Genomic DNA, 22,131 nt, shown 5'->3' on the forward strand with positions numbered 1-22,131 from the left:
AAGTATTAAATAAAAATGTATATTTATTTATATGTATGTGACAAACCTATCAAATAATGGTTGCTAGAAAAAAATGGTCATTCTGCTACTCTGTGTAACATAAAAAATGTGTATGTACATCACAGTGGTTCGCAATATTTTTTTTACCCATGGTACTTTAAAAAAAAACTCGGATTTAGGGGCACCATACATGCACATCATCTTTGATTTTATATAGTTGTATGTTTAAACAAATAATTAACTCCATTGTACTACACTTATTCTTGTATGAAAAAAAATGCCTAACAATTTGTTATTTTATTTTAAAACCTGTGGAAAATCTTAACAAATACCTACTTTATATTTTCAATAATTTTATGGAATCCTCTAATAATTTAGATTATTTTTTTTTAATCCTTTAATAACTACATCGTATTTTAATATTATATGCATTTGTATTTCAAAGATTAGTTCATAATTTGTTTGAACTTGTAAAATGTATCGTGGTCCATTGTATCCAATTCCTCCTATTGATGGTCACGTAATACGGCCTGTAACTATACAAAACGTATTTTGGCGTAATATGTAGGTACATGACACGCACGCAGGACAACAATGCTTTGCAGTTTTATGCGTAAAGTGCGAAGCCAAGCGAATGAGATTAAAACAATCAAATTATATATTATACAAATCACGTCGTGGCTGTCGCTTGGCGTACATTTTATCATAACAAAATATAGTATACAAACCGTGTGAATAACGAAGGGTGTGTGAAGCAACTTCACACATATTATGTACGAACTTGAAGAGGGGACTAAAATAATATTATAATATGATACCGCGTAAAAAATATATACGAGTTTTTTTCTCGTAATCGGAGGAGTACCTAGTACTTAATACCCGTGGGGACACAGGGACATTTCCCGGTGGGCCAAGCCGTCTATACTAGCGAAATGAAATTATTCACTGGCACGCAGAACCCATGATTTGTATTCAGTTCAACCGAAGGAAAATCTAAACATATAATTATTTTGAAATCGTATGTTTGTACCATACTAATTCAAATTGGGATTTTCAGTAGACCACAACCGTGATGTAGCATCGAGCAGGTACTGGAATATTATAATCCATACAATTACTTAAAAATCTCACATTATGATTTATCATTATTGTTTGTATAAATCCGACAGATTATAGATAACATAATGGCTCCAATCCACAAACGATAAGGCTATAATATACTCTATAAGCGTTTACCACTGTTTGTAGTACGTGACAGTTCAAGGCATTATAAAATATGAGCTTTATGAAATATGTATCTCTCAAGGTAGACTTAGTTAACAACAATTTAAATTTCATTTAAGTATAACTTGTAAGTTAATGTAATGGGCTGAAACGCTATTACGGCATTTATCTTTTACTATAATATAATACATTTATATAGGTATATACAGATCAAAGAAGCACCTTACATTAGTTCTGTATTTTCATACAGTCCACCACACCTAATTGTTTTTGAATTATCTAGTAAATCAAAAAAAATTAATAATATAAATAAATGTAAGTACCTATGTGCCAAAACATCTTGTCCCATTCCTTGCACTTTTACAGCTACCAAGTTGACGGTAAAAAAATATATTATATTTACACTTTATTTCAATATACATAAAATTTAACTCGGTATAACTAAGAGTCTTATACAATTTAATATTATAATCATTTTATATTTCTCCCCCCCTCCCATTTGGTATTCGAGGGTCACTGATACAAAGCATCAGAGATAGACGCCATTTTATAGTTGCGCTCATGCACATTAACTATTAAGCATTATTGAAATATACAAGAATTGTTTATACTTAACTAAAATATCATACTCAGCAAAGTTAGATATGATTTCGACAAATGAGAATTAGGTCTTAGCTCTTTAGGTATGTAAAAATTATTCATACTTAACATGTCAGAAAACAAGTAAAAGAAAATTAGCAAACTTTTGAAAAATGTTCGGAAAAATTATGATGTGTGTATTTCACATCGATGATAAATCGAAGTGATAAATCATACTGAACAAAACTCAGTTAGCCTAAGAATAATTTATAGTTTATACGTTGTACATAGTTGTAATATTGTTTGTTCACTGTTATTTTTCTATGTTTACAATATCCTAAATAACTAGGTACGAGAAATTCAAAAAAAACTTTTCTACTTTTTAAACTAAATTTCAAAACCACAGAGGTATTACGTTAAAGCTTATGAGATATTTTATTATTTTAATAAAAAAAAACTCAAATAACTCCCTTCAATCTAAAAATGAGATTTTATTTTGATATCTTACACAAAAATGTCAGCAATACCGTTATAATATTAAATAATAAAAATGTATGGTATTAATATGAACTTATCTTTCTTCAGACGACTAAAATGTTTCAAATAAGATAATATATTGTAATATAATACAGCATTCGACATCTTACAACTATCAAATAAATCAGTGACTGAATATTAGACATTTTTGTTGTCCAAAGATTATAAGTTATATATTTTTTTTTAAGTAACAGATAAAACAGTCAGGTAAAATAATTTGGGATTATTTTCAATTTGAAATATTTTTAGTATACATAATATATGAGTGTCTTCGGTCACACTTCCAATGTAAATAAATCGATTTCTTATATTATCAATCCCCGCAATCAAATTGAATAAAATTGTTTTAACGTAAAAAATCATCCACAGTGCAAACCTAAATATTATATTATAGTCGTGTATGTAATTAATTACTTTTTGATTATCACTCATGAAGAACGCGTTCATCGAACTTACACAGATTGGATTCACTTGCAAATACGGACGATTAAGAGAAGTTTTATTGGAATTATTTTTTATATATAATTTTTTATGCTGTCAGCAACAGAATATTACTATATTATGCTCATATAATTTCGTTTGGAATTGAGCCTGCTGTCATTTACATTCACTTAGAACTCGTATTTACGTATGTTACAGAAGAATATGCCCCTCGCCCTACTCAGTCAACATTCAGAGATAAAAATTGAATATGATTTATTCACCAGCATTAAACAAAAATTAAATTAAATTAATCATTGAAATTTTTATATACAGGAGAATAAAAAAAATATTCTAAAATTGTGGAAGAAAATAACCAAAAATCTTTTGTTTCGTCTACAATAGGCTAATAGTAATAGTTAACATTATAGTGCGTTAATTATTATGCAAGAGCTACAATTATTCTATACCTAAATACTTAATGATATTATCAAATAATAAATAATTAAAATAGTATATTTCTATAACGCATATCTGCATAACGTACAAATAATTAAATATATGTTTCATATCACAGAATAAATAAACATATTTATTTTTTAATGTATAATGCATTGTATTCATTAGTAATAAATTGATCAAATAAGATTATTTTGTATTATTAATAATTATTCTCAGTAGGTATTACTAAGAGCGGGTATGACTAATGATAAAAATAAATGTTATTTTATACCATGTTAAGAAAAATGAATGACATATGTGGGCTAATAGTATGTATTATTATGATTTAAATAATTTAGCACAGTATCTTATAGGTACAATAATTTAGTTATATGAGTAATAATTTAATATAAACGTTAATTATGAGCACTCGTTTGGACATCAATTACCACACTTCATGACGTGGTACTAATTATTCCCCGGATAATTTTAATTATAATCATTTCTTGTGTAACATTTTCATACATCTTACATATCCACTTATATAAACAAAATGTTGTTATATATGATATTAATTATATACATTCCACTTACATTTTTAATGTATCTTGAAAAAAAATATATATGAGGCTAAAAATTAACCCATATATTATTTATTTTTATAACTATAACTTGCGTATACATAGTTATTATCATAATAAAATTAAAGATATATCTAAATTAATACTATAATAGTTACCAGTTGACCAAATTTTGCGACACCGTGATGTGTCAAATACTCTTTATCAACACTCAGCTAATATTTTTTTATACATAATTTCAATTGATTGCTCTATTTGGTATCAATAGTACGAAATAGCAAAAATAGAATAGATAAATAGAAGGTTAGTGTGTCATTTACGATGATCAAACATAAAACAATCAAATTGAATATGTGTCGATCCACAACTTATTGTTTTCTTTTTACTCCCTTTAATCGATTGGTTTGAGTTTTTATGTAGCTGCACAATTTCCATCGTGAATCAATAGTATAATAATTACAATATGATCACTTTAAGGAAAATAGAAATATATGTTCATTACAAATAATTTATCTTTAATTTTTTACCATAGTGCTTATTTAAATATTCAGTGTAATTTAATTGATTGACTTTAATTTATTTCCAAAATATTCGTGAAATGTAACCGAATATATTATGGAATTCATATCAGAATTATAGAGATGTATGCTGTTTTTATTCAGCACCGTAGTTACAATATAAAATAAATAAAAAACAATACGGATATAACCTTATTTTTTACTGATTCGATAGTAACATATTGTTATTTATTTGCTTTTGAAACAAAATGGTAGTTCAAACGTGGGCGTAATTTTCATAATGTCTTGTGAACTACAAAATACCACCATATGCGTATATTAAGTACCAAGTGTTCAGTTCAGTGATTCATAAACAATTTTATTGATTACCATGGCAAAATATCGTGCTATTAATAGTTATTTGAATAAAAGCATAGAGTCTATAGCTTGTATTTTACTTACTTATTTTTTAATAAGATTAGTATGTGGTGTAAATTAATCAACGTACTGCTTTTACGGATGGTCATATGCGTTTAATTTCATCGTTTTAAATGGACAGGCGTCATCCCTGAATATTATTCCCTACTTTTAACCTGTCGAGAAGCGGAATTTATATCAATCACCAAGAATACATTAAAGGACAATATTATCTTTAATGTCAAATTAAGTTTAGTATTCTGAAGTACCATACTGTAAGACGGCGCATTGTGTATGCAAAATGACTACACGCATGATAACATAAACAATAATTAAACCGGAGAACAGTTCTTTGAATACTGATATCTGAGTGTCTCCTCAGTACTGCTGCTATTATAAATTAATTGAAAATTAGATTTTGAAACTATAATAACATAATATATTTTATTCAGTTCATACACTCATAAATAATTATAAAGGTTTAAAATGTAAGGAATACAGTAATAGTTTACTGCTATATAAATTGCATTTGAATGTTTCACTTAGAAGTTTATATTAAATTAAATAGGAATTACACGAGCTGAACATTTCCCTTCTCTTAAATGTAAAAGCAGAAAATCATGGTTTTGTATTTTGTTTATTGAACTATAAAGTCTAATAAAATACCACTGCTAGAAACTATAGTTATTCTTTTGAAAATCTTTTTCCATTTTAAAACAATATGTTTGGCTTAAATAAGTTAATTTTATAAATATATATATATATATATATTAGTTTCAAAAAAAAAGTTGGTAATCATTCTGCTGTACAATAAGTGTCAAGTGTAATTTTTCATCATAATGGGTCACTGTATCAGGATGTGTTAAATTTATATTAATTGAATACGATATAAAAAATTTTTCAGGAGAACATTTTGAAGTATATTTTATTGTATATCTATATTGCTAACGAAGTAATTCATTTTGAAATTAGTAATATCATAGGTTGAATTAATTTTTGTCAAAAGTATCCCATTTATTATAGGCAATAGCATAAAATAAATCTAAAAGTTTTGAAAATTACTTACTGTACTAATATAATAGATAACAATGTATGCAAACGTTTTGAATCCCTTCAAATAATATGTTTCAATAACAACAAAATTACTAAAATCGACGCTCTTTGTATATACATTCAAATACTTCAAAATTTCAACATCAAATATAGATTTTTTTAATGTGATAATATGTTCTTTAGATTTTTAGGTTTATTAAGAATTATTTATAAAATACTAAGAATGAGTATTGCACTAACCTTTTCAGATTTTAACTAGCAAATAATTTTCAATATTTCGACTGCTAACGATTATTAAAAAAAATATCATTGTTATTCATAGATAAATAATAATAATTAATAATTTTTAGTAAAAAAACATATAACACGTGTAACAACGATTTGTAATTATTTTAGATTCCGAGCAGTGAGGGCGGGAGGTCAAAAGTAAAAATTGTCCAATAGTTTTCAAAAGAGGCTGGAAAAACAAACAAAAAAATATGGAAAAATGGGAGTTTTTAAGAAAAACCAGTTTTTATCCGGTTAAGGATTTTCAATTAAGGCTTTTGATAGAACTCAAAAAAAAATACCGTAGATATATGACATTTTCACTAAATTTCTACATACGCTAATACGCTACGTATTTTCTATACAGTATACAATTTTCAAAATATTTTGACTCGTGTTGAACTATTTATAGGCATATGATTTTTCGATTACTATTAGTTTTTTTTTAACTCATGTTGATAAAAAATTGTTAGCTTTTTCAAAAATCTTAAAATTGTAATACAAAGTTTCTAGTAAGCTGTTGTTAGTGGAAATTAAAAAAAAATCACAATAATTTTTTATAAGCTTTTTAATATCGAATTTTGAACAAATTCATAAAAATCAAGAACATTTGCAAATTATTTTGAGTAAGAAATTCATAAAAAATGTTCTTTTTAGATCTAAGATTTTAAAATTTAATAAAAGATTTATCATAAGTTGTTCTACTTTTATCAAAACAAAAAATTCTACTGTGATGTCAAATTTAATTTTTATGAGCTCGTGAAGTTAGGATATTCACATTAGATATTCACTCAATTTGTCATGTAAAGATTTTGTTATTTTTAGTGTAATTTAAAAACGAATAACTGTAGACACTTTAAATTTACATTGTATGTTTATTTTATCAATTCATTTACGTGATAATATTTTCAAAATATTTTGACTCATTTTGAGCCGTAACAATTTAAAGTTCACATTTTGACAAAATGTATCAAATTTAAAATTTACATATTATTTTGTAGTTAAATATTTCTAAAATGTTCAACTTTTATTGCTAAGGATCAAACATTTAAAACAAAGTTGCGCGCTAGCAGTTAATTTTGGAACCAAAAAATCTAAAAAATCTGAAAACACAGTTATTTTATGTTCAAATTACACATTGTTAAATAACCAAGAATAATGATTATTTTGTTGTATAATTTAAAAATATTATTCGTGGGCACCTAATGAAACTTTTAGAGTATATTATTATATTTTATATTCACAATAACTTTTCAAACGTAATTTTTTCACAAAAACGAATTTGACCTACTGTAGTACTAATGCTTACTAGTAAAATGAATTACTTTAACCACAATAACATCATCAAATATATTAAATTACTAAATAATATTATAGGTTGACAGACCGCCTTTGCTCAGAATAGTTCTTTGATTTTATATCATTCTTCTCTTGCTTTTATACAATTTAATTCAAATTTAACACCATCCATTACATTGACCCACTTGCAACCTACTGTACAGTAGAATGACACCCGCTTACCCGTTTTTTTAAAAATGTATTATTTATATAACTTTATTGTAAATGTTAATTTTATTCAAATGACAAAATAATGTGGTTAGAAACAAAAAATATTGTTTTGTTATGAGTACGTCAAAAAATGATATTAAAATTATGAAGATTTTCTTTTTTTGCACTTTATCATATTTTTTTTTATATTTTCTAAGATCGTTTGTTGATTTTATCAAATTTAATAGGATTCCATATAAGTACAGTATACCTTAACATAAATATGTTTTTGAGCTGGATACAAGATTGTTTGTTTTTGGCCGATATTTCACAAGATTTTCGTTTTCATGGTGGTACTGTAAACTCTCCCAATTTTAATGACATGTAAGCTCTCCCGACAAAAACATATTTACTGATTTATAGATTTTCTTTGTAGAAGTTGAATATCGAAAAACGTGTTATGGTTTTTTAAAGTTTGTTTTACTGATTTAGTAAATACAATTAAATGCTGTAATAACATTATGAATAGCTAATTATTTAACCAAGGCTCACTCTCAGTATTGTGAAAACAAAAAATATATACTAACTAATCACTACATGCAAATAAGAAATGTGTTTATTATAATGTATATATTTATACTCTATATGATATAGTTATATATATTATTTATTTTAGTATTCTAAGTAATCCAATCAATTAAATGTTCTTTTATCAAAAAACAGTTATGACGATTCTATGTAAATTATGATTATAAACTAATGCAAATATACAGTAATGTATTCAGTTAATTTGAATTTATACATAAGGGTATTAACTCGTATCGATGGACGGCGTTATCAAAACCACTATCATACATGAATTCAATTTCATTTTTATTTAATGGGTAGTGATAGTTAATCATGCATGACATCGAAACTTGCATTTTATATAAATAAACAAAAACCACGTATCGTAATAGTTTTATGGTTAATTTTTTTAACAAACAAATTAAATTCGTTAAATGTTTGATGGGTATTGGTTTTTAAAACAATATCACTGTTATTATTTTTATAAATACAGATAATAGGATTTCCAAATTTCCAAATTATTTTTTTTTAAACACTCACCAAATAGCCATGATGTAGTATGGAGTCCAACACACAACGAACACAATGACAATAATAATTGTCATCTTTAATGTTCTACTTTTGGCACGCCCTAAAAATCCCAGGCGACGCACATTATCTGTACCTACAAAAATAATGGTATTAAAATATATAAATACTTGAGTACCTATGTTATCATTGATTGTATAAATAATTTATTTTTAATACGATGAAATTATTAAAAAAATTATAAATAAATTGATCGAATTCAACTGAATAATGTTTCTTTCCCACCCCAATTTCAACTACCTCATCCGGTGAATATTTTCACGTAGACCATACCTTCAGTTAAAATGTACTATAGCTAAAATAATATTGGTTTTGGACGTTTTGATGGTTTTTTTGTATCTCGTTTCTTAATGCAACCTTTTGTTTTAGTATCCCAAACTACAAAACTTCAATGTTCAAATATATGTTAACCACTACCAATACGATGTATAGACATACCCCACTGTGTATGTTCATCTAAATTCTAATATAAAACAAAACTAAAGAGAAGAATTTAAGAATATAAAACATATTGTATTCTGTTGTTAAACAAACTACTTATTTGATTATTAAGGTCTAAGGATACAAACTAAAACTAGCATTTAAGTTCCTGTATTTGCGTAATCTACTGTTTAATTTAGAACATATCCTTCGAATTTATAATACATTTTTAAAATAGTTTTCAGAGAAATAATCAATATATTATAGTATTTTTTATTCGTTTGAAATAAATTTACATCAAACTATCAAGAATTTGCTGTGGTACAAAATTTAAATTTATGAATTGAAAATTGAATATGTAAATCTTACTGAAATATAAATACTAACCAGGAAACAAAGAATTCATATTGAACATTTTTAGAATAATACATTAAGCAAAAATCAGGTTAAACAAGTACAGTGAACGTTTTTGAGTGTTATTACTTTCATTCTAAAAATGTAACATGCCACTCAAAAATACATCCCTGTATTAAATGCACCTAACAGTAACATCTGTTCTCTAAGTGACAAGAAAACTAAATTTAATATAAGATTCTTTCAACAAATTAATCAATGATACTAAGTACTAACTGAACTTTAATCCCAGATACATCTTAAGGTTCCTTTCTTTTACTCGTGGTCTTTATATTTTTTCATGTACCTAGATCTATCAACGAAAATGGACTCGATTAGACTATCAAGAGATTGATGCGAATTTCCAATGAGAATACATTACTTAATATTTAAGTAGCATATTTAAGTTAATACGTATATTTAAACCAGTTTTGTGTCTGGGAAATTGTGAATCAAATATCTAATTTTGGCCTCAACTCATATTTTCTGCCACATTTGAGGCTAAAAACATATTTATTTTGAGGAATAATTATTTAAAATAGTAAAAACTGTGAATAGATTGCTGGGGCTAAATGTCTGAATATGTCACACTCATCATCTTTAAATTTGAATAGAAGCAAAAGAATAAGAAATTCAACGCTTCTAAAAATGGCCAATATTTGTTTAAATTCGATTACTTGCATTTCTTAAATTACTTTGGGAACTACCAAGGTTTTAAAAAATCACTGCATTTTAAATCCCTCGTGTGTTCAATTTTTAATATCGTAAATATAATAAAAAGGCGAGTTGCATAAAATTAAAATTTTCAACAGCCCTGCAAAATTGTTTTATTCAAATTTAGACAGACCTGTTTTTCCCCACCTATACTGTAAGATCAGTAGCTTCTACGCTTAAAACCAGAGTCTTATAACTAATCCTATAACTTACCTTGACCGCAAATTGATTCCCTGGACCTTCTATATATTTCAATGATGATGGAAGCGTAGCAGAATAGTATAACGATTAGAGGCAACCAGTACATCATGAACATGCCGAAGTATAAGTAAGCCAGCTCGTGCAATTTGGACGAAAAAGCGTTATAAGTGACGCACTGTTCGTACCATGTGGCATTAGGGTGTCGTTCCACGTGAAATATGTAAGTCTACGGTGTAAATAAAGCAAACATTTTTATCTTGTTAATGAATTAAATGTTCAAAGTTTGTTTACAGTTCAATAGGTGGTCTTATGTAGACAAATATTTTTCCAGTGATATTATATTATGTAATTTCAACTCATATATAAAATAAAATCCACAACATTCTCAACCCTTAGTCCCATTATTGAAGAATATAATCAAAATAGTTTTAAATATTTACATTTTAAATAGTCTTCTCTAATAATCATTAAATAAAGATTTTGTTTACAACTATTTAAATAATAAAACAAATTATTGTAATGTACTGCATATTTACAAATGCATGGGAATTGGAAATATACTATAATAATTGTACAAACAAACGTGGTTGCTAACGATAACCTAACTAAACAATAGTTACCTGTGGTAAGCTACAAACAACTGATGCAATCCAAGCTACTGCAATCATTAACTTTCCCCTGCGATCCATCTGATATAAACGCATTGGCTGCAAGACAGCCAAGTATCTAAAAATTGTATAAAAAATACTATAAGAATTCCAAATTAAATACAAAAAAAAATGATTTTAAAGATAAAAAAATGTTACATTATTTAACGCTTTTGTTAATTTTTTTTTCTTTTGCTGTTTAAATTTGATTCTGCACTTTAAAGTTCCTTAAGTAGTTATTTTCTCGACAACTTATTTTTATATAGATTTAGGTTAAAAATTTTAACTTTCATATTTTAATTGAAATTCAATGTTTTTACAATTTGTATACAAAAATATAGTTGAAGCTATAATAGAGCTATAATAGTCAAGCTCAAAATATTAACTGGGCCAATTATATTGAATAGTTTACTACGCGGGCCTTACAAAAAAATTCATTGAAAAAAAAACAATTTGCTACACAACAGGTACAATTAAATTTATTACTATTTATTATTTAATTATAAAAAAAAATTATTTTAGAAAGGTATAAATATTATTTGAATTATTTGAATTGCAAACAAAATCAAATTACTTAGAATTATTATAATAGGTACGGAATTATTCCTGTTTGGTGTTAGCCATATTTGACGTCTCTATTCTCCATATTTAACTTTTCTAATTCAGGTAAAATTTTACTGGCTCATCAAGATGATCACCATTATCCAATTTTATTTAACTCATTCATAAATGATATGTTTATTACACGATTGATACCATTCTAATATCTTATTATTTGCAGATGATATTAATTTTTTAAAACTATAAAATCATAAAGTGATGCTGAACATCTACTCGCTGATAGTAATATGTTTAAAGCAATAGTTTTATTATGTAGTGCAATTTCAATGGTATTTCATTAAATATAGATAAATTTCAGCATTTTTTTTTTTTTTTAAGTAAAATCTTGTTTTAATATACTATCCCTTCGTGGCTCTTTGGGTACTTCTTTATATAAAAATTTTATTTTCTCATCTCATTAATTACATTAAAAAGAAAGCTCCATCCATGTTTGGTCTACCTATGAGTGATTTCTTTAATTTTAATGTTCCTTTTACTTAGTAATACTTTTTTTACTTCTTTTATCAGGTCTCGGTTAGAGTAGGCAATGATAATATTGGATAGGTCATAATAACGTTAATGTCAATTTATGATTAAAGCTGTTAAAATATAGTGCTTTTTTACATTTGTTGTAAATGCAATTATTTTAGATGATCTCATTTTTTCTATAATAATATTTTTAATTTTTAAATCATAAGTCCCTGGTAAACAGAAGAAGGAACTTGTATAACTTTGTATATTTATTATATTAATAAACAATGTACCTAATAACTGTTTCGACGATTCGTTAATATTACATTTAATTAATTTAAAATTTCGTAATTATAATATCAATTCTGTTTATTAAATGTCTTCTCAATTAATACATTATGAAGACACAGTTTTTTTAAATATTATTTTCTTACAGTGCCTACCTATTATATTTATGAATGTTCTTAAAAATTTGTTTGCTTCTTTTTCTTTCAATATTTTTTTTGTTCTATTATATATTATATTGTATGATTTTCATTACTAAATTCCAGTAATTTTTTTAAAAAATAAAAATTAATAGGCATATTTTGGATTCAATTTTAATAACTAATTGAATAACTATATGGAGGGTTATAATAGGCAGGTTATAAAAGTATAGCTTATACTCTTAAGTTGACGCCCCTGGATGTTATTAACTACAGCGTATTAAATTTATAGCCTAAGTATAAACCTTAAATTATAATAGAACATAAACGGAAAAATGTTTACCCTATAATGTTCATAATAAACCTATAAAATATAATCTTAAGACTAATAGTATGCAATATTTTAGATGCCACTTAAATGACAGTTAAAGATATGTGTTACACGTATAATTTATCAGATCTATAAACTCCGTTATTAATACTACTATTGAAGATTTGAACTACCTTAAAAAATAAGCTCATTATTTATATATATTTTATACCCGCTCAGAGGGCCGTAATTAAAAAAAACTAAAAAGTCATAATTTGTAATTATTGATTGACTGTCATATTTCAAAAAGAATTACGTAATTAATAAAATAGACTTTTAATAAGTATGTTCAAAATAATATGGTCAAAACTATTTCTTAAAAAGGCTAGGTTAGGTTAGTTGTATTACTATAATAATATACTTAATTATGGAAAATAAATGCCAATATGTACACAATAAAATAAAATATAAGTTCCAGTTCATAATTGACTACAAAAAAAGTACAGTTAATAATTAATGAGTTTAAAAGGCCTCCTCGATCAACAAAGATCAAAACTAAAGAAAAAAATAGTTAATTAATAAATACATTAACTTAGATAGCTTAGTCAGTTCAAGGACTGCTGAATAAAAAAAAAATATAATTATTTATTTTGTTGGGAGTAAACATTAAAACACGTGATGTTGATGATTGAGACTATATTAATTATTAATGTGAAATATTAAATAAGTAAAATGAAGATTCATTTCTAGCTTTATTTAAATTGATTCTAACATTTTAACGCTTAAATAGTTCAGGACAATCCAAGACATATATTAATTATTTTTAATTAATTATTAATGTGAAATATTAAGTAAGTAAAATAAACATTCATTTCTAGCTGTATTTAAATTTATTCTAACATTTTAACGCTCAAATAGTTCAGGACAATCCAAGACATTACCTGGTTAATCATTTATGCAACGATTCCAATGTTAATAACTTATAATATATATTTCTAACAGCAAAATATCATGAACTACATCATAACTAGAATGAGGTGTTCATACTTTCAACTATAATATTATCGAGAAGAAAATATCAAAAATATTTTGTGTTATTAATTTCATACTATATTAAAAATAATTATTAAATATAAAAATATCCAATTAATTTTAGAAATTTTCGTTACCGGTTAAGGTACTCATGTTCCGGTGTTCCGGAAAAGTTCTTCGAGACTAGACGTTGTTACCGGGTTTGATCATTAATATAATAATGTCCCGGAGCTTAACTTCTTATTTGAGTAAAATGGGTTTAACATTTTTAAATATATTTATTTTGTACTGATAAATGTTTATTAATAATTAATTGCACACAAAACACCCATATCACTAATTTATTATGCCTATTTTTAGTGTAGGTATTTATATTGGATCATATATTACTCACGTTTCGATAATTTAAAGCATATAATAGAGACAAACATCTGGATTAGACGAATAATGTCGCATATTTATTTATTTGAATTCATATATGGACATAAATCAGTCAGCGTCCTATGGCTAAATATGAGACAGTTTGCCTCACGCATGCGCACATCAAGCATCTAATATACAGTGACTCGTTTCTTATATGTGCATTGAATTATTTACACAAGTGAGATGGCCATGTATGAGATGGGATCCATCCATAGTATAATATGATCTAAGATTTTCCAAGAAATGATGATATTTACGATACCCATCATTGATGATAATAATAATAATATAAAGGTACCATAACAGAGTGTTTCCTACAAAGACAAATATTTTATGTTTGAATATCAGTTTTTGACTTCAATTCCCCCTTGACAGACGCTTGAATAACACAAAAGAAATAAAAATCATTCGTTTCAGAAGAACATCCACTGCACTTAAAATATATGGTGACGACAGAAGAAAAAGTTTAAAAATTGTTACCGATATGTTACTATGAAGTACAAATATTCGTAAATTGAATTAAAAATTAAGTTTTATTAAAAGTAAAAGTATGTTTTTTCAATCTTCAATTTTAATATTGAGTATTTTACATTTTATAATGAAACCACCTCTTAAAAATTGGTAATCAAACAAAGTTGTGGTTGGGAGAATGTGAAATGGTTTTCTTTAAATTGGACCTGACCACACTAAAATGACTATTATACTAGAAATTAAAATAAGTTAAGTGTAATGATAAATATTAAATTAGAAGCAAACAATATGATTTTGAATATTCATTAATTAACTTCACTTAAATCTATAATCCACAAAAAAAGAATTATTAATTAAACGATTAGGTATTTAGATTTATACATAGATAATATTATATTAAAATATAAACACACTTTTTTTGAATTATTTCAGTTCTTATAAGTAAATTTTAAATGTAACTATAAATAGCTACTGACAAAATTATTAGTTAAGATCCATATTACTGTAAAAACAAAATAAAAATATTGAGGTGTTTATTATTAGATAAAATGCTGTTAGATGGCTTTTCAAAAAAAAAATGCTAATAGATATTTATTTGTTGTACTTATCATAATCTTTGTGACATAATTTATGAAATCAAACTGACAAAAATATTTAAATGTCTGCTAAAACAACTTAAATTTGAAAAATTAAATCAAGAAAGACATTATAATAGATTCTCTTTTTCTTTACTTTAAAGAAGACGGCTTGTTAATAATGGCAATTGGCATTAATAATAACATTTTTTTTTTACTTTTGTAAATATTTAGAAAATCCAAATGGAAACCCAAAAATATAAGTTTTTACCAACCTCGACAATAGAACTATGCTAAAACAATACACTCGAAAAATAACAAATCTAATTTATATTATTCACCCAATTTATATCTGTCAATACTCAATAATAAATAAATTAGTAACTGAAAAATGTGATTAGACTAGAATACATAATTTAGATTAATCATAATTATGGTATAAGTAAGTATTACTCATAGTGTTACTCATAGTGAAAAATGTTTTAAAAAGTTTATAATAAGTGTAAAGATGTGATCACCTTACGCCAATTTCAAAACATGGCTTTGGAGTGCTGAACTGATGCAGGACCTTATCACTCTAGTTATGCAGTCCACATATGCCGATGCATATTTTATTATTTGTGAAACTTAAGCAATATTTTGTAATAAAAAATAAAAGTTTAATTGCATTAATTGTTTTACAGGACGTAATGTACTTCACGATTGGCTTTATGATTTTACTCACTGTGTACATATTCTAAAGAAAATGTATAGTTTAAAAACTAAGAACATGTATCAATAGAGCATAATATTATAAAATGCAATATTTTAAGGTAAGTATAATGTCTAACTACAACATAGAATAAAAGTTTTGAAACTAAAAAAGGCTACACACCTATCAACGCTGATACAAATCAATATGAAACTGGAAAGATACAATCCAAATATTCGGAAAAATGACATGATACGGCATAGTGGATCACCGAGCACCCATTGTACAGTCCATGCCCAAGTTATCTCCAACGGCATCATCAAAAACGTTACCTATAATATAAAAAAGAAATGCATACAAAGTAATTTAAATTTCATTCTTCTAAACACATTATACATTGCGATAACGAATGGTATTTTATACAATATAGTATTTTTTCTTTCAACATGCATACAATTAATTTCAATAATTTTGAATACATTTATAACTTCGGCATATGTTCAATCCGAATGAAGCAAATTAATAGGTACTGAACAAATATATATTTAAGTTATTCGCACAAAATAAAACCAATATTTTACGCATGCGCCTGTTTCACTAAGTGACTTAGTAGTCAATAGTTCATATATTTAACATTTATATTGAGTTAAGTGAAATATATTTGGTTTAAGACATATTTTTATAATTTATTAGTTTAATTTATGGTTAAAAATTCGAAATTCAAATTTATTTTACGAAACAATTTTTTTTCGTGATAACTAATTGAATTAATTTTTTATTTATTAATTGTATTTTTATTTTATAATAAATCTACAAATTAATTCTGTATTTAATCTAACTTAATTACAGAGTACTTTTATAATTGTTTATTGTACATTATGATAACACAGACATAATTTACTATATTTATTTATATTTCAAGTTTCTAAAATGCTCTATAGAATGTTTAATAACAAATACATTTGTTTGTATGCATGTAGTATAAGTATAATTAATTTTAAATACATAAGTATAAAAAATAAAAATTATCTCTCGATTCCCTTATTATTTATTCCGATATTCTATTAATCGTTTGATTCTGAACGAGATTGTTTTCATTCTTAGTAAAAATGAATTGAATGTTTGGCTTATCACCTAAATTGTACTTTCATAGGTAATCTACTCGAAAGGAAATTGGCCAAAATCGGATTTCTACAAGACGAATTTATACATACCTATTACCAATATATTATAATCAAAACATACAGCAAACATTGTTATATAATATGTAGCAATCTAAACAAAAACTTCCTTTTCAGTGTAAGAAAACAATTTTTTTGCGGGTGCTAGAGTCTTAAGTTTAACTGTAGAATAAATAAAAGTGATGGCTGATATTTTTAGAATCAAATGATACCCACGTATGCCAAATTCTTGTAAGTCATACTCGCATAGTCATATTTCAAGTCGTCCCCACTGTCTTAAATGTATTTCAAACATAAGTTTATACTACAAAGGATAAATTTTTATTTCATTTTATTAATTTTTTTTTTTTTGAGCAATGTGAGGGTTGAGTAGATTTGAGACTTCTTGTCATAAAATATATTATATATTATAATAGAAAACAGTGGATAACCGATGGATTGCAAGTAATCTCTTACCAACAGATCAGCAATGGCCAGGTGCATGAGCATCGCGTGTATCCTTGTGCCCGCCTTGCGCCTGCGTTTCAAGATGATCGTCAGCACCGTGATGTTGCCTATGGCCGAGACTACCATGAGTATGCTGTAAGTGACTATGGCGACCACGTGGCCCTCGTTGAATTTCATGTCATACGGCAGATTTGACTCGTCAAACATTGACGCGTTCGTCACGTTGTCCATGCCAGGCCAGGTGACCACAGGTGGCGGTCCGACGTGCACGCCTTTGACGACCGAGTGCAACACGGTGTTGGCGTCAGAATCCATCACTTCCATGACAACGTCTGTAGTAACTGTGGCGACAGTGTTGACAGTGATTTGAGCGCGGTGGCGGCGACGGCGGTTGAAGCGGTGGTTTATTGTTTCCAAGTGAAGGGATCACGTCAAAACTGATTCCGCACGGGTGACACAAACAGACGACACACACACGTGTACACGTGCACGCGTACACACTAACAGTCCTCAACTGTCGTCATCAAATGTCCCTCAAATCAGTTCACCACATCCAATTCATTATCTGCAAAATATAAATTACGTATTTTGGTTAGGCAATCATACTTGAATAACAATATATAAACAAGTGTTCTAATAAAATATAATATTCCGAAATATTCTACGTTAGACGCCACCTACAATGGTGACGATTTATCTAGCTGAGTTTATAATATGTATATTATATAAGTTACCACTAGTCTCATTATCACCGAAACATTACTAATTTTGATACCTATTTAAATGTTTGCAGTAAGACATCAAATATGATATTTTGCTTTTAATGAATTCTCGATGGTATCGACATTTATAGAGTTAGTAGTAACCTACCCTAACCTAACCTAACCTTCACTTCAAGTACCTACCTATAATTTCTAAAATATTGGTTAGGTATCACTAAAATTCTGAATTACAAATATCAATGCAATATAAATAATTGTAAAGGATTAAAATATCTATTGAACATGAAAATTTGAATTTGGTAATCGTAACGTTTCGTTTAATTCCAACCATTGTACAGTAGTATGCTCAATTAATGCATAAACTACAAATATTTGTTAAAGATTAAAGTAATTTAAATTATTAGTAAATAAATAATATAATATGCTCTCAAAAATTAACCAACATTATTTTAATGATTTTAGCTAAATTAAAATTAATTTTGTTTTTAGATTTTGGGCGAAGCAATGTTTATTTTTACTGTACATCTACATTCTACATAATATATGTTGTAGAAAAATACTTCAATTTTCAACTTTCGGGTGATTTCTGATAGAAAATTTGATCTACTCGATACTCTTATGAAGTCAAAATTGTAAATTATCAGTATTTTACAAACTAATCATCAAAAACAAATTAATAAAGCGGGTAAAAGAATAAAAAACACTCTGCTGTTCATTATGTGTCTAGAAATGTAATGTATGGCATTATGTTTTAGTTAAATGATATAATATCATTGTACACGAAAAACGGTTCTGAGCGGAGACGGTATGTCAGTCTATGATATTTTATAATGTTATTAGGTACTTGTTATTAATTAATAGCTGGTAAGTTAAAATAATTTTATTCTTAAATTATCAGTGAATCTGGAAAAATATTAAATATTCCTATGTAAAATTGGGCTGTTTTGGAACCAAATTGCAACAAAATGATAAACGTTATTCTTTGTGTAAATATGCAATTTTATCCAAATTTGAACTTAAAATGTCTGTAAAAAATAACTGTATCCATATATTTTTTTAGATTTATTAGTTATTGAAAAAACGGCATAAGTGATAAAGGTAGACAAACATATAAAAACTCTTATATTAAATTCTTATATTAAATTTTTATATCTTAGTTTTAAATAAAACATTTCTTATGCATTTCTAATCTTAAATAATTTGCAAATTTTCTTGATTTTTACGAATTTTGTAAAAATTCTAAGTTGAAACGCTCATAAAAAATTACCGTGGATTTAAGCTCAACTTTTTTTTTAATTTCTGCTGACAAAAACTTACGTAGAACCTTGTATTACATTTTCAAGTTTTTCGACACAGCAAAAAATTGTTTATTAACATTTAAAAAAAAACAAAATATAATAATAGAAAATTTCATATGCCTATAAATAATTCAACACGAGAAAAAATATTTTGAAAATTGTATGGAGTATAGAAAATGCTAACATAAACATTTAGTGAAATTACATGTATCTAAATCTCGAAATATTTATTACTAAGTATTTTGTTCTTAAAATGTATCTACTGTTATATTTTTTTTAAATATGACCTGAAAATTTAATACAAGGTTCATCATAAGTGGTTTATACCGAAACCAAAAAATTCAAAAGTATTTTTTTTATAGAAATTTAATGTTTAATTCTGGATGAAATTCTATAATTAAACAAAAATTAACGATATTAGTTTTTGTTGTAGTTTAAAAATTCTTTTCATGGAGATTTGAAAGTTTTAAGTATACGAGTATTATTATATATTTTTATATACACAATGATATTTTCAAAATATTAGAGAAATGTTATACTATTGCCTGTTGTTCTTGTATAGCTTATAGAGTACAGTATTTCTATAAATAGTAAAATAAATTATACTAAATACAATATTTTCTAGCAATATATTTACTTGATGATAGACTTTTTTTTTTTATTTATTTTTTTTTTTATGCTTAAAATCGAGAACCGGAGGAGGAAGCATGTTGCCAGATGAGGAACCATGTTGCCACTTGATAATAGACTGACTTTGCTTGGATTCGTTTTTTATAAACAATGATTTATCATTGAATTCAAATTTAACATAATATCCACTGAAATGACTTACATAATAACGAGGTACACTCGACTCCAACTGTTTAACAGGGCGGTGACCACCCCCCTTTTTACAATTTAAAATTTAAATCTTTTTACTACATTTGAAGACAGGGGTATTAAGCCCTTAATCTACTGTTTGGACATTTTCCTATCGCATGAACTTCATAATATATTATAATCATTTATCAAAAAACTAATTTTCTTTATAATCTCCATTTTGCTACAGTATTGCTATAATTATGACCTACTGAGTACCGTCAATATATAAGCACAAATATATAAATAAAATGTCTGCAATATTAAGTAAAATCGAAATTCGTCAACTTCAATTACAAGTATATACGTATATATATATTATATATTCTCGTATTCTATTGCTAATCCAACGGCGTGTTTCACAATTTTTGTAAAATTAATGATCCAACGTCTCTTAATGGAAATACGATAAATCATCACGAAAACACATTTTGATTCGTTTCCAATTGCATTTCTAATCAAAATAAGTTGGCTTGATAAACGGGTATTAACTACGTTTCCTTTAAAATAACTACTTAATCTGTTGTAATTTATGGCATTGATCGAGTAAATTACAATATAATGATTTAGTTTTTATGCATTTCAGTCTTCTGATTTCTCAATTTCATCTGTCTTTATTTGTAACATTCGCTCCAATCCACCACATCTTACAAAGATCAAATACTGAAATATATTCGCTAATAGTTTTAAGTATAGACAACGATTGCAAAGAACAAAAAAGCGTCATAATTTTGTAGATCTGCCACGATGTATTACACTTAAAGTAATGCACCCATGCAGCACTTTTTAAACAATTATTTTATTGCAAACGTATATTTTTTGTACTCGATGCGCTTAAAACAAATGGGGAAAATGTCGGTGCCTAAATATGTTATTGTTTTCAATTATATCTGAAATGTTTGTTTTACAATATATTTAAGATGTTTTAATGTAAGTACTTGGGGTATTAAATAAATAAAATTAACAATTACCTATACATTATATTTCAGTATTAAGAAAGATACAATTCTTAACGTCTGGAATCACTGGCCAAATCGCTCAATTAGAACCCCTACTATATCAGCCATCATAAAATTCATCGTTGGGGCCAATTTACTCAATTAACTTTAATATCTCATAACTGTTTATTTAGTCATTTATAAATAGTCATTAGTCATCCAAATATTTGTTAGCTGTATATCCATTTTTATGTAATTCATAAAATGTATATAGTATTATATACATATTTAATGTAAATCTCTCCCTACTGTTATTTAAAATATTGTCACTCCAATCATACAAGATTCATGGTTTTAACTGTACCTATCATTGATGATATGTATATCATTGATTTTAATCAATGGTATTTACCTATGTACACAAATATCTTACAATAGAAGTCTAATTAAAAATTAATACAAATTATCAAGAAAGGCAGAAATTCCAGCTACTAATATCGGAACATTAGTATAAATTTCTAGAAATAATAAAAAATACATGTCAGCAAAAATATAAATTGTAATATTAAATCAAAAATTAAACAACAAAAAATGTCAAACAAATATTGAGTATTACTTATTATTGATTTTCGGCCTTAGCAACAATGCAATGAGA

At 26.3% G+C, this 22,131-nt stretch overlaps 1 protein-coding gene across 4 annotated transcripts in view; it reads right to left on the reverse strand.

The window, feature by feature from the left end:
- The window catches only part of LOC111029734 (gonadotropin-releasing hormone receptor-like), an 89,437-nt gene that overhangs the window by 40,894 nt on the left and 26,412 nt on the right, over positions 1–22,131 (reverse strand). For 3 of the 4 annotated variants that reach the window (XM_022308869.1, XM_022308870.1, XM_022308872.1), the window contains exons 2-6: positions 17,670–18,225; positions 16,216–16,364; positions 11,008–11,113; positions 10,400–10,613; positions 8,612–8,735 (exon numbers count right to left, since the gene is read on the reverse strand). In XM_022308869.1, coding sequence (XP_022164561.1) covers positions 8,612–8,735; positions 10,400–10,613; positions 11,008–11,113; positions 16,216–16,364; positions 17,670–17,984 — 908 coding nt within the window. In that variant the 5' untranslated portion in view covers positions 17,985–18,225. Of the gene's footprint in view, positions 1–8,611; positions 8,736–10,399; positions 10,614–11,007; positions 11,114–16,215; positions 16,365–17,669; positions 18,226–22,131 lie in introns of those variants that run through there. The other variant, XM_022308871.1, reaches the window with a different exon arrangement.

Source organism: Myzus persicae, unplaced genomic scaffold, assembly GCF_001856785.1.
Source record: "Myzus persicae strain clone G006 unplaced genomic scaffold, MPER_G0061.0, whole genome shotgun sequence".
Lineage (NCBI taxonomy): Eukaryota > Metazoa > Arthropoda > Insecta > Hemiptera > Aphididae > Myzus > Myzus persicae.